Consider the following 17,037-nt stretch of genomic DNA (forward strand, 5'->3'; position numbering starts at 1 on the left):
TTACTAAAATAAAAAATTATTAAAAATTTTTTTAGTATTCTTAATCGGTTAAAATCAATTTCAAATTAAAATATTATTATACAAAATTGTTTCATTTTAAATAATTCTATTTCAAATTTTGTTTTTTAAAATGATAAATACAGGTATCCTGGTCCTGCAATTTTTAGTGAATTTTTTTTAAAATACATTTTTATGGTAATGATCAGAGTAAGTAAACTAAATATAAAAGCCGAAAAAATTTTTGTTAGAAACACAAAAACCCTATTTAAAACTTTGTTTATTATTAATTCCATAAAAATATTTATGGTTTTTATTAAGACATTTTAAAAATTAAGAACTAGAACTTGTGTTAAACTTAAAAACTCAAAAATGTGACATAACATAAAATTGATTGACAAAAACAGCACTACTGAAATTACATTCTATTTAAAAAAAAAAATTGGTGTAACATTTCAAAATAATAAAAATATTTATTTTGAATTTTTAAAGAAACAATAAGGTAAGTTAAAACTTAATAAAATTAGAAAATTATTGATTTTAAAATGTGAGTAACAAAGAATTAATAATAATAATAATAATAATAATAATATGTTTTCTCACACAAAAGTACTAAAAAAAAAGAAAAAGAAAAAAGTAATTCATAAATAAACACCTGCTATTAGAACTTCTTGAACGTTTTTTAGACAATTTTAGCATGCTTTCTGGAGTGAAGGGATTAAGATTGGGAGCTGACAGTCGAGAATTTAATTTACTGGATGCTGGTACTCTGCGACCAGAATTGATATATATGTTCCAGGAGTCGATGGTTGTTCTGTCAAACGGAGCGTCAAAAAATTTCGACACGGCGGGCTTAATTTTATTGGAGAAAAATTAGAATTCACACTATTTGATGAAAAATTTAAGTCATCTGGAACTGGCGAAAATGTCAGTTTACGAGATATTGGTAACCACATGGAAGGGTTTGCATCGCAATCTTCATTGTAATCCATAGTCTTTTCCTCAATTTCTTCATCAAAATTCATTTTGTTTCCTTAATAATTTACTTCTAATATGATAAATATTTAACTTCAACTGTGTAACACATTACAATTAAAAAAAAAAATTCACAGTTACATTCCAAACAACGCTAAAACATCAGTAAACATACAACATTTTGCATCAACATGGCTGTCTTTTGTTAGTTCAAGAATTAGCCAATGAGGAAAAAGTTTCCTTTGACATTATTTTTCAAAGTACATCATTAGTAGACATTTAGGTTTACTTTTCAACAAACTTTCCTTTGAGAATTTATTCATTTTTCAAGTAAAAACTCATTAAAACCTGTTAATTCAAATGCTAATTTTTAAACACGTTTGTAAGCCTTTGGTGGAAGTATTTTTTGTGAATATCGCGTTTAGTAAAATTATAAGATTTTTAAGTATTTATTGAAAAAGCATGGTGTCCGGGAATTAAAAATTATTTATGCCTTTTATGTGTACAGTAAAGTTATCTATACTTAGGTATAATTAAGGAATATGAAAAATAATGGGAGAAGATGAATCTTCCGTTAGAGTGGCCGTAAGGTAAATAATTCTACTAATATTTATTATATTTATCATCTTGCTGGGAAAAAATTTGAATTTATATTACCCAAAGTTGCACTGTGTACAAAATACAGGTACATTTTTCTGTCTGTCTTTTTTTATCAATTAAAAAAAAACATTAATTCATGACATTTAATAAATTTAAATAGTTTTTTTTTTGTTTCCCTGAAAAATAAATGTTCTATTTGAGAAATAACTTTATTATAACGTTTATTTATGTTTTTTAGGGTAAACATGTCTTATTTATTAGTGTCTTTTTTTTAATTTTATTCTTATTTTGTTTAATTTTCTTTTTTTTTTCATTTGTTGTTGTGCCAGTTTAATTTTTAGTTTAAATTTAGAAATATTAATATTCAGGTAATATTAAAATTTTAAGATAGTGTAATAACAAGATTAGGAAAAACATTAATGAAAGCTCAATTGTTTTGCTCAATTGTTTGTTGTCTTTATTATGTTAAAAAAAAAAACTTTAAAATATATTTGGGGTAATAATTATTTAAGTATAAAATTTAAGGTAAGGATTAATTAAAAAATCGAACGTTTACCAAAGATTATTATTTATTCGTTTTTATACATATGTACACATAATTTTTGATTAAATAAAATTTTTTTTTTTTTATTAGATAAAATGACTTTAGCTTATTTAAACAAATTGTAAAAATTACAATAACTTATAAACATAAATGACCTTGAATGATAGTAATAAAAAAAAAAAAATGAATACGCTTAAACAAACATTTTCCATTTTATTTAATCGAGGAATTTTTTTTTTTTTTCTAAAAATTTAATTTATTAGTTTTTATGTGTTTATTTATAAATAGAAATTCAATAAATTTTAATCTACTGAAAAGAAAAAAATGTATATAAAAATAAATCAAATTGAAATTATTTAGTATTACCAAATTTTTTTTTTTTCGGATATAAAAGTGGAAGTAGAAAATTGTTTTGTAAATTACTTTTAAAAAATCAATACCTAGTATTATCTGATAATTTGTATGAAATAATCAATTGTCGATAAACTATTGACACCAAAATAAGAAAATCAATTTTTTTTTTTGAATAACACAAAAAAATTTCATCGTATTTTATTAAAATGCAATTAATCAAAAAATTTTAATTCCTTTTTTTAAAAAATTGATATAACCTCTTTGATTTTTATGGAGCTTTTAATTATTTAGTAGTGTAACTTAACTTTAAAATATTAAATTTTTTTTTTTTTTAAATATTTACATCCATTTGTTGTCGTAACAAAATTAATTATTTTCAAAAAAAAAAAAAAAAATGAATTACCTATGCTGAAATATTATTTATAGAAAATGATTTTTATGTATTATTGTACCGTATATTTCGTACATAATGAAAATTTTGACTATAAATAACCATTGGTTTATTAATGAAACGCGTTCAATAAATCATTATTTTCCCTGATTACCTTGAACAGTGTACCAGGGCGGTACCATTCAAGGTTTATTTTTAAATTTTGGTCGACGCAAATTTTAAATTTACGTATATATTGATTTTTATTAATTAATTCTTCTTTTAATCGAAAGAAGAATAAAAATAAAAATAAATAAATACTTATGAACATGTATAGACATACAATATTTTACGAAAACTCGTTTAATTTAATTAATATAAATAATTTTTTTTTTTTTTTTGAAAGTTTTATAATTGATTAATTAATTAATTTTTATCAAGTTATCAATATTTGAAAAAAAAAAAAAAAAAAAAAAAATGTAACACGTTTTTATTAATATTTTTTGTTTGGTTCGTTTGTGTTTCATAATACGAAGTCGTGAATAAAACGAAAAAAAAATCATAATTGCTGAGTACATATATAAATGACGTAGTTTAGTAAGCTTTTTTATTAATTTCTTATGAATTCCTACTCGTTTGCGAACCGTTACCTTCGTACCTAATAAAAAAAACACCTATCACATAATTATTTTGAGGGGGCTTCGTAGGCTCTTTATTCATTTTAGGAATCTTTAAAATACCTATGCAACGTTATTATTATTTTATATCATCAAAATCAAATGAAAAAAACATAAACGCCTCATCAAACCAGGTTTTTTACATCATTGATTTTGATAATTTTTTCATATTTGTAATCAAAACCGTCTTTTCAACTTTACATATAAGTTTTTATGAATTATTTTGATATTTTTAAGTTTATTTGTTTTTATATTTTAAGTTTTTTTTTAAATAACTTGACTTTGCCATCTCAATAATTTTAATACACGTTACAAAATTTTATTCAGAAGCTTAATTGAATGAATAACTCCATTTTAAAATTATTGGATAATGAATTAAAGCTTTTTTGACCACTGTTTAAAATGCATATTCGTTTTTTAATTAATATTTTAATATTGAAATTAAAGAAAGTTATAATAATAATTATTTTATCATAAACTTTTTTTTTCAAATTTATTTTTAAATTATCAATGTTTCAAATAGATTGAATAATATGTTCAAAATTTCAAATATAAAAAAAAAAAAAGAAATTGTTTAATTTATTATTACTATTTTCAGAATACGACCGCAAATTCCCAGAGAAGTGATTGAAATGTGCAGAATTTGCACTTCAGTAACACCAGGGGAGCCTCAAATCACACTCAGCTCAGAAAAATCATTTACCTACGATTATGTCTTTGACACGGATTGTGATCAGGAGGAGGTGTACAATACCTGTGTTAGGAAACTCGTTGATGGGGCCCTAGAGGGATACAATGCCACTGTTTTGGCTTATGGGCAGGCGAGTTTTTATTACTTTTCAGTCATCATTTTTTAAACAAAATATATACGTATAAAATCAATATTTTATATCATTGAAATTTATTTTGTTTTTAAATAATAATTTTGATTCGATATCCATTCTTGTAAAACCGCACAAGGATTTAAAATAAAATAATGAGATTAAAAATGTGTTACATGTATCTCTAAAGTTTTTAAAATTATTAACGATTGAAACTCGATCCATGGATGAACTTGTTAATTTAAATAACTTATCATTTACCACTATTATAAATAATAAATAAAAACGTGTTTGTTTTTTTTTTTTTTTTTTAAACCAACTTTTTAAATGAAAAAAAAAAAAAAAAAATTAGTATCAATTAAATGTTTTTTTAAATGCTTAATTTATTATTTATTTATTTAAAGACGGGAAGTGGAAAAACATACACGATGGGAACTGGATTTGAAGTAGAAGTACAAGAAAATCAAGTCGGTATCCTCCCACGCGCTATTCATCATGTATTTGGTGGCATTAAGGAAAGAATTCAAATTGCTTGTCAAAATGGTGAACCTCCTCCAGAATTTAAAGTCAACGTACAATTTATGGAACTCTACAATGACGACATTATTGATTTATTAGATCCAACTCAAGGATATATTAGTGGTGTAAGTATGGTATTTATTTATTTATTTATAAAATCCTTGATAAAGGCACATTTTATATTCGCAGCCCTTTACAAAGATTCTTTATTATTATAAAAACCGTTTTTTTTTTTTTTTTTTTTTTTTTTAGTAGCTAAATAATCCATAAAAGAATATTTAAAAGTTCATTAATCATATTAAAGGGTAAAGAGAAACGATAATTAATATTTAGACCCAATAGTTTTCAGTTGAAAAATAATATTATATTTATTTATTCATTTTTCATAATTTACCTTTAATTTGTTTACTTATTTTATTTTTAACTTTTTCAATCGACTATTCAATACATTCAACTACCAAAAAAAAAAAAAAATTAAATTAAATTATCAGACATATTTTGCTTAAAATTCAAAAAAAGAAAGATTTCATTTATTAACTCTAAAATTATTTCTTATTTATTATTGGATTCTTATTATTTTCTGTTAAGATTTTTTTATTTTATCAATTAAAATTTAATGAAAAAAAAAAATGCAAATTGTTTAAATTGGTTATTAAAGGTGTTAGCAAGCTTTTATTAACGGTTAATGAAAAACAAAACTTGATAATTACTCTCCGTGCAATACAGTAATCATGTTCAATAATTATTTGTATCGAAAAGTACAAACGAACATGAATTTATATATAAACATATTTATAGGTTAGTTGATACACTGGGTTACTATTATTAACTTTTTTTTTTTTTTTTTTTTTTTTAGTTCAAAGGAATCAAAATTCACGAAGATTGCAATGGGAGCATATACGTTAAAGGAATGACACAGCAACCTGTAACTAGCGTAGGTGAGGCTTTAAATTTGCTTCGTCAAGGAGCTTTATCGAGAACAACAGGTGCAACACAAATGAATTCTCAATCTTCTAGAAGTCACGCCATATTTACTTTGCTAATAAAGCAACAAAAGTTGGTTCGAATCGAGGTAAATTTCATTCTTTATTATTATTATTATTTTTTTTTTTTTTTTTTGCATCGACTGCGAATCGATTGCATAATTTTCATATTACGTATCCATATATAGATAATCGATCTCTCATTCTCGATTTTTATTCTCATTTCAAATGTAATCTTAATAAAATAAACACTTTACCATAATTAAGTAAAAAATGAACGTGAAAACATTAGAAAATAAAAATTATTGGTTTTTTTTTTAATATTAAATTTAAAATCCCCCCCCCCTTAAAAAAAAAAAAAATTAACCAAATTTAGTAAATTGTAGGTTGTTTAAGAATTTCGAGCCATATTTAAATAAAATAACGGATATTGTCTCGGTTCAATATATCGTTTACTGTCCACTCAATGTCAACCTAAATTTAATACACCCTAAATATGTACATATTATTATTATTATTATTATTTTAAAAAATTTTTGAGTGACGCACGTACGATTTTTTATTTCCTTAAATTTTTTATTGAACTTTTACTAAACTAAGGCAATAAACTTATTTTGAATAATTCAAAAATGAGGTTTTATATGGATTCGATTGTAAATTTTCATGTCAACAATATTTATTTAAAACAAAAATTTTTATGGGAAATATTACTTTATATTCTTTCCTGTAATTTTTTTTTTTTTTTTTTAGGATAAAAATGATGTTGAAAATAATGGGAAAAATGAATTTGCAACTTTGTCTGCCAAATTTCACTTTGTTGATTTGGCTGGTTCTGAAAGATTAAAAAGAACTTTAGCTACTGGAGAAAGAGCTAGAGAAGGGATTTCAATTAATGGAGGTTTGGTAAGTCATTTATTTATAATAATTATTAGAAAAAAAATTTTTTTTTTTTTCTTTTAATATTTATTAACGGATTTTTAAAATCTTTTTCAGTAATGAAATTTGTAAATTAATTTTTGTTAAACATATGAAAATTTTTTTTTAGCTTGCTTTAGGTAACGTAATATCGGCTTTAGGAGATAAAACAAAAAAAGCCCTTCATGTGCCTTACAGAGATTCTAAATTAACAAGGTTGTTGCAAGACTCTTTGGGTGGTAAGTTTTATCTATTTATTACAGAATATGTTTTTGTTTTTTTTTTCTATGTCAATCAGGTTAAAGATGATAAAAAAAAAAAAAAAAAAAAAATTTTTTTTAAGGTAATAGTCAAACTGTGATGATAGCATGCATATCTCCAAGCGATAGTGATTTTATGGAAACTTTAAATACTTTAAATTATGCAAATCGAGCACGTAATATTAAAAATAAGGTAGTTATTAATCAAGATAAATCTTCCAAAACTATTGCTATACTAAGGCAGCAAATTCAAGAACTTCAAATAGAACTTTTGGAATACAAACAAGGTAAAATTCATTATTTTGTTGTTGTTGTTGTTGTATTCATTTTTAAAGTTTTTTTTTTTTTTTTTTTTTCATAAGGTAAGCGTCTGGTGAGTGCAGAAGGAGTTGAGGTTGTTAATGATATGTGCCATGAAAACATACTCCTACAAACGGAAGCCAATAATTTACGAGTTAGACTTAAAGCCATGCAAGAAACAATAGATACCCTTGTAAAAAAAAATACAATGCTTTTGGCTGAAAAAGCTGCCAATTCTTGGATTCAATGTAGTACCGATGGTAATGTCGACGTTACCGAAATAGTTACTGGTTATTTAAAAGAAATTCAAGATCTTCAAGCAAAATTACTTGAATCGGAAGCATTGTGTCAGCAATTGAGAAAAACCACAGCAAGGCAACAATCGCATTTTTTATCGCCTACGAGTAAGTTAAATAAGAAATTATAATTTTTGCGGAAACAAAAATCCTTCGGTTAAAATTCATTCCTTTTTTTATGTTACTTTATCCTTACTAACAAAAATTTTTTCAGTGTGTTTTATATATTTATCTAAATGTGTGTAAATATGTATAAATTTTTAAATAATTATTAACTGTTTTTTTTTTTATTACTAAATTACAGCAAAATATTAAACGATTATATTCAATGGATAATTGATTTTCTATGAATTTTAGATGTTAAAAAATTTTATCTTTGATTTATTTGTGATGTAAACGCCCAAATCATAGGAATTCTTATCGTAAAAACCTACACAAAATATACCGCAAAAAAAAACCTTTTTTTTTTTTTCTACTTTTGTAAAATAATATTTAAATTTGAAAAACCTAAATTAATTTTAAAAAATCTAATATTCCTTTTTGTGTTTAGTAACCTTATCCAGTGAAATACTTGAAACCGATGATCACATATTGATAAAACCCCGTTCGGCCTGTGAATTGGGTAGAACGGAAAAATCCGATAACATCATTTCACGAAGACATCACACCTTTCACGAAATACCTATTAACAAAAAAAATTCCTTACGTGAAAAAAACATAACACATAATAATAATAATAATTTTTGTAAAAATAATCCGAATGTAAATGGTGAGTTTATTATTCAGTCATGATGATAAAATTCATTTTTCTTTTTTTCTTTTTTTTTTATTTCACTTGTTTGTTTTTAATTTTTTTTTTTTTTTTATAGATCAAAATTTTGTATTTAGCGATACGAGTAATTTAATAGCAGAAGCCAAAATGGATTTATCGAAAAATTTGGAAATTCTTGCTAAACGTGAAAAAAAAGAAAAGAATGAAAACGATGAAGGAGGGCTTAAAGCCGAAGGAGAAAGCGATTATTCAGATGACGGTAAATTTTTTTTTTTTTTTCTTTTTTTCAATTTTTTTTCCTTTGCGCGTTAAAAATCCGTAAATTTTAAATTGTTTTAGATAATGAAGATTCTAGCGTTGAATCCTCCGACTCTGAAGATAACGAATCAAAATACGGTTTGGAATTGGCCGAATTAACAAATGAAATATCGATAAAACAAAGATTAATTGAAGAATTAGAAAGGTCACAACAAAAACTTCATTCAATGAAACAACACTACGAAGAAAAATTATTACAATTACAAGAAAGAATTCGTGCCACTCAAGATGAACGTGATAAAGTTTTAGCTTCTTTTGCCGGACAATACAATCAACCATCCGAAAAGGTAATTTTTTTTTTTTATTAATACTATATTTAAATCAAAACAATAGTTCAGTTACAATAATTTATTTTAAAATTTAACATGCTTTAATTTTTCATGAATAAGTACTAACGTATGTCTAAAAAAAATATATGTATATATGATATGTTCCTTCTTATTTTTTTTTTTTTTTCAGATAAAAAAAGTTAAAGATGAATATGAAAGAAAAGTTAACGAAATGCAAAAAGAAGTAAAAAGATTAGAATCGGCTCAAAAGCAACACGCAAAACTTTTAAAAGAACAAAATCATCAAAGCGGTCAATTGAAATCCCTAAGAGCCGAAGTAGAAGATATGAAACGTACAAAAGTTAATTTAATGAAAAAAATGAAAGAAGAAGTTCAAAAGCACAAAGTCAGATAATTATTAAATATAATTTCATCATTTCTCTCCTCCATTATTATTATTACTACAATTATTAATTTTTTTTATTTTCAGGAAATCGAAATGCAAAAAACTAAAGAAATTGCTATGCTAAGAAAAGAATCGAGAAAACGTGAAAATGAAATAAGATCATTGCAAGCAGAGAATAGAGTGAAAGAGGCTGTTTTGAAAAGGAAAAACGAAGAAGTTTCTGCTCTTCGAAGTCGAGCCAGAGGAATCATGTCGACGAAAGCAGCGGGAAGAGTATTAAAAATGAACAATAAAACATTTTCTTCTAAAGAAGCTAAAAATAAATGGACTGTGATTGAAAAAAATATTAATAAAATTAAATTAAATAAAAAAGCAATTGCAATGTCTGAAAAGGAAATGGAAAGGTAAATAATATTATTCTTTTTTTTTTTTTACATCATTACAATATAAAAATTTATTTTTTATTTTCAGATTAATAGCAGAAAGGGAATCGTTGGGAAAAGAGTTGGAACAGTTGATAAAGAAAAAAAATTCTCTTGCTTTTTGTCGCAACTTAAATCCTAATGAAGTACAAGTATTGGATGAACAAATAGAATCTGCTCAAGCAAACATGAATTACCTTCAGGTTAGATAATTTCACCATTTTTATTTAATAACGTTTTACTCAGTAAATATTGAATTTTTTTTTTTTTTTTTTTAAATATCAAAAGGAATCAATATCGGAATGTCAACACAACATCATGGAAATAGAAGATGCAAAATCAGAAAATGAATTTTTAACACATCAATTAGTTAATACGATTGAAGAAAGTCGGTATCTAATAGAAAAACTTTATAGCATGATAGTAGCACAAACTGTAACTAATGTCAGATCCGAATTGAATTTGGAAACGTTAAATGCTAAAATTCAACAGGTAAATACATATTAAATAATTTATTTTTAAAAAAAAATAAAATGTTAACGAAATGTTTTTTGTTTTTGAATAGCTGACAACTGATAACGACACACAGAATCAGCTTTTACAACATTTAATATCAAGTCATCATCTTGGCATTGATATAGATTCATTAAAACCGTTGGCCAATGCAAGTCAAAGTAATTCCGAGAACAGCACTCCTGCTTCTTCTAGATCTAGTTCACCCACCTTTCCATCAAACGCACAAAGCAGGTACATATATATACCTAACATGTTGTACATGTGTATATATATTTGAAATATTACAAATATTTTTTTCGTACAGAAGTTTCAACGGTGGAAAATCTAGTAATTCGGCATTCAGCTTTCTTAAGCACAGAAGGTATACGGCTCTACCGAAAGAATTGCTTTACCCAATAGAAAATATAAATAAAGTAGAAGATGAAACACTACGTGACGCTCAAAATTCACAATCTTCCTTAAAGTAAATAATAATAATAATAATAATTTTTCTTATCGAGTAATAATAGTTGATTAAAAAAAAAGAAAAGAAATTAATAAAAAAAATATTTTTCTCAATCAGATTAATCGCACCAAAACCTCCCGAAAGTGTGAACGTGAATAAAAAAAATTATTCGGAAACAATGTCTCCGAGGCTCCCAAAGCGAACCGTCAATCTTTCTAACACTAAACTCGATATGTAAGTTTTGAGCTTTATGTGATTAATATTAACTAATTTTCCTCCTCGTAGTTTAATATTAGTTTATATATATTATTTAAGCATGATTTTGCATAATATTTAATTATTATTATTATTATTAGTCCGCTGCTCGGTTAATTTCACTCTCTCTCTCTCTCTCTCTCTTTTAATTTTTTAATGCTTCTTCTTAACGCCTTAATTTTATTTAAATCGGTTTTCATTTGCTTTTCGGTATTTTGATTTTGATTTAGTTTTAATATAAATTTTAATATATAAATATATGAAAGAAAATAGAAAAAAATTGATTGGTCATGTTTTAGGCTTTACACGTTTAATAATTTAACATGGAAAAAATGCAGTAAATGATCAAAATAAAATATATATATACGTATATATATTATATTATATATATGTATATGATTGTAAATATATATATATATGTGTGTAATAGTAATAAAATTTAATTATTTCATTGTTATTAAGCGTGTGTTTTGGTAAAATAATGAAATTGTTTTTGTCTTTTCTTTTTCATTTTTGTGGTGGTTTATTTAAAAAAAAAAAAAAAAAATTTTTGTTTTTTCTTCTTTTATTCCAGGTCTATTATTTTAATATTTTATTATTGCAATTTGATTTTACTTTTATGCTTTGCAGCACTCAAATACATTTATGAGTCATGGAAAAAAACTGACGATAACAATAAAGTCAATAATAAGGTTATCGATAATAATGATAAAGATGAGTAACAGTTTAACTATCCTCACCTAATAATAATAATAAATTCAAATTAATTAATTTTTTTTTTTTTACTTCAATTGCCATAACCGTTTTTTTTTTTAGTTTTGCCTTAAAGCTTTTTTATTATTATTTGAAATAAATAAATAAATAAAAATCCCAAATCCGATTGGGATGTTATAATTTTAAAAAAAAAAAAAAAAATGAAAAAGTTGTAAATTATAAAATTTAAAAAAAAAAAAAAAAGAGTTTTGATCATTAATTGCATTTTCTGCTTAATTCCAGTAGTTTTGCACACGCACACACACACACAGAATATTTTATCAATTTTGTTATTTTTTTTTATTTTTTATTATCAAGTATAAATTATTATTTAATTACCTTTCTTTATTCGTTTTGTTATTTTCTTGTACCTGAAAAATTAATTGCATGACGCATGGTATAGTTTATAATAATTTCTTTTTTTTTTTTTAAATAAATCAAATCAATAATAATAATGATAGTTATTATTATTAAAAAACTTTTGAATAATTTTATGATTTATATATATTTGAGTAGTGAAAAAAAAAACGTGTCGGCCCTCCCGTGTACCCAGTAATTAATGTGTCAATAATAACAATAAAAATGATGACGATGATGATGATGATAATTTAAACAAAAGTTTCGAACAGTTAAAAAAATTTTTTTATTTAATTTCGTTGGGTGTTTAAAGGAAAAAAAATTTTTGTCATTTTTGTTCTCATTTGTGGCACGAAATCATATAAATATTATTTAAGTTTTAAAAAAAAAGGGTATCAACCTTTTTTATATATATATAAATTATCATATAAAACATTTCATTAAAAAAAAAAAAATTTTTTTAAAATGGTAAATTATAGATGGAATATTGCTGTTAGCAAAAAACAGCATTTTTTAAATTCTAAGTGTACTGGAATAAACATTAAGTTAAACCTTAATAAGTCTGCGAGCACCTTATCATACATTTTTTACAAATCAAATTTGGGGAGTTTTCTGGGGGGAGGGGAATAAACACAAAATTTATGATTAAATTTTATTCTATCTCTTTCTAATAAAAAATATTTAAAAAAAAAAATATGAGCTTCATATCAATTTTTTTTTTTTTTTAATTTATAACTTATTATTATTATTATTATTTTAAAAAATTTCAGAAAATTTTAAGGATTGTCAAAACTTTATTTTAATTAAATAAAAACAAACATTACATATCTATTATTAATTAATTAATAATGAAAGGATTTAAAATTCTTTTGAGCTCAAACCTAAGTTCGCATAATAAATTGTTTCTTTAAATAAATAATTTTTATTTTTTTTGGGGGGGGGGGGGACTTTTAAAAGGAAGGAAAAAAATTAATAATTTAAAAAAAAAAAATTATTTTAAATGTCGATTGATTTTTGTTTGATTTTCGATTGAGTTTTAACTTTTTTTAATAGCACGTTTAAATTGAGTTATTATTATTATTATTAGATTAAATGTTAGTCACGCGTAATTTTTTGTTTTTTTTAATGATTAAAATTCGTGCATAACTTAATTATTACTCTGAGCGGCATTAAAAATAACATATTTTGAGCTTTTAACTAACTTAAATCCACTGACGGCCAGGGAGTCAACGGAGAGTCCTCCTGGGTCACCAACAGCCTACAGAAGATTTACTAGTCGTGGAGAAAACGTTTTTTCCCGCTTGACTGGGGGCACTCAAGATGTAGAGCCTTCTATTGGGCGAGGTGTCATATCTGAATATTCAGGAAAAGTATGTTTTTATTTCTTTTCTTTTTGTTGTTACCATTTGTATTATTCCTGAGTTTTTATTTTTATTTTTTTTTATTTAGACTAATAATAAAGCTCCATTTGGTTGTGTTTACGTTGCTTCTGGTCATTCCCATGCTGTTTTATCCGTTTGCGTAACCGATTCCCTTCTTTTCACATCATCAAAAGGTAAGAATGATTTATTTTTATTATTTATTGTATCACGTGTGATTTGATTTAAAATTTTTTTTTTTTAAATATTTAGATAGATCGGTAAAGGTTTGGGATTTACATAATGGTGTCGAAGTTCAAACCATGACCGGTCATCCTAATAACGTCGAAGTTGTAAGATACTGCGAAATCAATAGACTTTTATTTTCAGCTTCTTCTGCTTACGTCAAAATATGGGATTTAAGAGAATCTCCATCACGGTGTATAAAAACTTTATGGTAATATATAATAAACTCTTTGTCAAAAAAAATTTTTTATTTGGTTAATCATTTTAACATTTTTCGGACAATTGCAGACTTAAAATTTATTCTTTTTTTTTTTATATCGATTTAATGTCTAATAAAACGTCGTTGAAAATTTTTGAATTTTTTTTAAGGAATTTAAAAGGAAAAAAAATTATTATTGTTTTCAGTTCTTCTGGTTTAACCATAAACGGATCGGTATCATTACCGAGTTCCTCTAGAGCCGTAACCATACCTCAGGGAGAACAGCAACTAAATGATGTTGCCCTTAATAAAAACGGAATGATTTTATATACAGCTTCTGGAGATCGAGTTAGAGTTTGGGATTTAAGAAGGTTTTTCTTTTTTTTTTTTTATTAAATTTTCTTTTTTTTTTCTCCCCCCCCCTCCTTTTTTTAAAAATACGTATATAATTTAATTAGGTTTAGTTCAACTGGAAAATTAGCCGGAGGACATCAAGCAGCTGTTATGTGTTTGGCTGTAAGCAAATTATCTGAAACGGAAGATGTTGTTGTGACGGGATCGAAAGATCATTACATAAAAGTATTTGAAGTTAACGGAAGTTCCGGTGGAGTTTTCCCTCCTAAAATGAATTTAAATCCTCCACATTATGACGGAATTCAATCATTGGCTTTACAAGATGAAATTTTATTTTCCGGATCGAGGGATATGTGTATAAAAAAATGGAATTTGACTCGTCCGAAATTGACTCAGGTAAAAATTAACTTTAATTTTTTTTTCTTTATTTTTTTTGTTTATTTACACGAATTATATAAAAAAAAAAAAAATTTATTTTATTTAAATACAGTCAATTAATAATGCTCACTCAAACTGGATCTGCGGTCTGGTATTCATGCCTGGTGGCCAACAGCTAATTTCCGGTTGCAGAAGTGGAATATTAAAAATATGGTCAGTGGAAACGTGTTGTCTTTTGGGAGAATTGAGAGCTCATAATTCTCCAATAAACGACGTGGCTGTTAATTCATCTCACGTTTTCACGGCATCAAAGTAAGTATGGTGGAGGAAATATTTTTCGTTATGCCTTTTTAGGTGTTGGTTTTTTTTTTTTTTTTTTTTTTTTTTTTTTGGAGAAAAATGTGTGAAACCTTTGCATGTTTACAGCAGTGGGGAGGTGAAGGTGTGGCGTCCCCACCAGTCACTCTCTCCAATGTCAATGTCAACTGGAAAAATGTTTCAACTATCTATGTAAATTGAATATATATATAAATTTTTTTTATTATTATTAAAGGTAAGTTTTAATTTTTAAAAAAAATGTATATATATATTTATATTTAAAATTTATATTATTATTATTATTATTAAATTTTTTTTTTTCTAAACGGGACAACAATGCAAATCGATGATTTTTTTAAAAGCATCCATTCCGGTTTTTTATCTTATGGATGCTAATCCAAATGAATTTTATTATTATTATTCATGTAATTAATAAATTATAATTAAATTTATTAAAACTCGTTTTTTTGTAGTCATTTCCTGTAGTGATTGATTGATTGTTTTATATATACAAGTAAGTTTGTTATTATTAACAGAAATTGTCGATAAAAAAAAAAAATAAATAAATAAAATGAACGGCAAAAAAAGAGAAAAGAAAAAAATATTCATATATGTATATATATATAAATGTTTGTTTGTTTTAATTGTTTTCCAGTGACGGTTCCGTTAGAATGTGGAAAATGCAAAATTTATGTTCAATAGAGGAAAGATCTCCAGTTAAAGAAAAAACTAGTCCTAATTACAATTCAAATGTCGGAAAATCTAATAATACTACGAGATCAGCGTGGGTTTCTTGACTTTTAATTTTTTGAACGAAGAAGGCTGTGAAATTTTTCTTTTTATTTATTTTAAAAAGAAATATCGTGACCATTTACGGCGTCACGGTCGTCATTTTATGCGTACTATGTTACGTTGCTTATTATTTTATTATAGTATTATGAAAATATATATATATAATATAAATACAGTACGGATTGTAATATATATATATAACGATTTATCATTCATTCAATTTTTTTTATTAACTTATTATTATTATTCTTTCTCGCCCCCCACCCCTGTAGTTAAAAAAAAACGGTAACTTTTTGTATGTTAACTCTCTCTCTCTCTCATTTACGTACCTGATGAAATTAATTTAATTAAATATATTAATTACATTAAAACCTTAAACTCCGTAACGTGTGTAATTATTAATCAAAAATTATTTATTTAATTATATTTTTAATAAATAATAGAAGCAATCGTCATATACAGATAAAAAACAAATTAAATGTTATTAAAAACAAAACGTTATTATTATTATTATTTATTTTTTTAATTATAATTTCAGGATTATCATTAGTGATTGTTAATAGTCTCGTGATAATCATACACGATTATTTAAATAAATAATTTTTTGTTAAAATTAAAAAAAAATTTTTTTTTTTAACAATTTAATAATTAATGATTTTGTTTTTTGACATTAAAATAAAATTTTGAAATTTGAAATTATTTGTTTTTGTTTTGATAAAATCCTAATCTGAATCACACAAATTATTTTATAAACAATAAACGGAAAAAAAATTTTTTTTGTTTAAATTTTAGGACCGGAAAAAAAAAAAAAAAACTAATAATTCCAACACGTGTGTGTGGAGAGTTTAATATAATTTACATCCGTTTGTCAATTTTGGATTCTAATAAATTATTAATGAATTTTTAAAAGAAAAATTTAACTCGAATGAAAAAGTATTTATTTTATTTTTTATTTTCACCTCGGTAAAAATGGCTTTTGTGTAAATAAAAAAAAAAAAAAATTATTTTAAGGTTTTGTTCCAATCGAAACCTTTATATTTAATAACAAAAAAAAAATTTTGTTTTTGATTTTTATTGTATTCCAATAATGGCAAAACCTTAAATTCTCTTCGTTGATATGAGATGACGGGAAAAAAAAAAATTTTTTTTTGATTCATATCCCACCTGGAAAACCCATTTCTCCTCTCCCCTCTCTTTCCCCTTACCTCTCTTATAATTTAAATAATAATAAAAAACCACGAAGTAAATAAATAAAAAAATAAAAAATC

General features: G+C 24.4%; 2 protein-coding genes across 2 annotated transcripts in view; one reads left to right on the forward strand and one right to left on the reverse strand.

The window, feature by feature from the left end:
• Positions 1–1,022, reverse strand: part of Phum_PHUM378600 (serine/threonine-protein kinase Nek7, putative) — a gene marked incomplete at both ends in the record, with an annotated part of 2,987 nt that extends 1,965 nt beyond the window's left edge. Inside the window, 2 exons of the mRNA XM_002428349.1 lie at positions 653–849; positions 882–1,022. Coding sequence (XP_002428394.1) covers positions 653–849; positions 882–1,022 — 338 coding nt within the window. The remainder of the gene's footprint in view (positions 1–652; positions 850–881) is intronic.
• A 3,127-nt stretch (positions 1,023–4,149) lies between these two features.
• Phum_PHUM378710 (kif21, putative) lies at positions 4,150–15,173 on the forward strand (the record flags this gene model as incomplete). Its single annotated transcript, XM_002428350.1, has 24 exons — positions 4,150–4,359; positions 4,743–4,986; positions 5,721–5,929; positions 6,591–6,743; positions 6,886–6,994; positions 7,099–7,302; positions 7,378–7,719; positions 8,162–8,380; positions 8,523–8,642; positions 8,723–8,988; positions 9,161–9,376; positions 9,461–9,780; positions 9,848–10,001; positions 10,087–10,290; positions 10,364–10,545; positions 10,619–10,777; positions 10,877–10,993; positions 13,347–13,494; positions 13,574–13,679; positions 13,756–13,939; positions 14,134–14,298; positions 14,386–14,677; positions 14,772–14,971; positions 15,086–15,173. 24 exons carry the CDS (start codon positions 4,150–4,152, stop codon positions 15,171–15,173), a joined length of 4,611 nt encoding a protein of 1,536 aa, XP_002428395.1.
• Positions 15,174–17,037: the final 1,864 nt, after the last annotated feature.

The sequence above is a fragment of the Pediculus humanus genome, genomic scaffold (genome assembly GCF_000006295.1).
Source record: "Pediculus humanus corporis 1103172107855 genomic scaffold, whole genome shotgun sequence".
NCBI lineage: Eukaryota > Metazoa > Arthropoda > Insecta > Psocodea > Pediculidae > Pediculus > Pediculus humanus.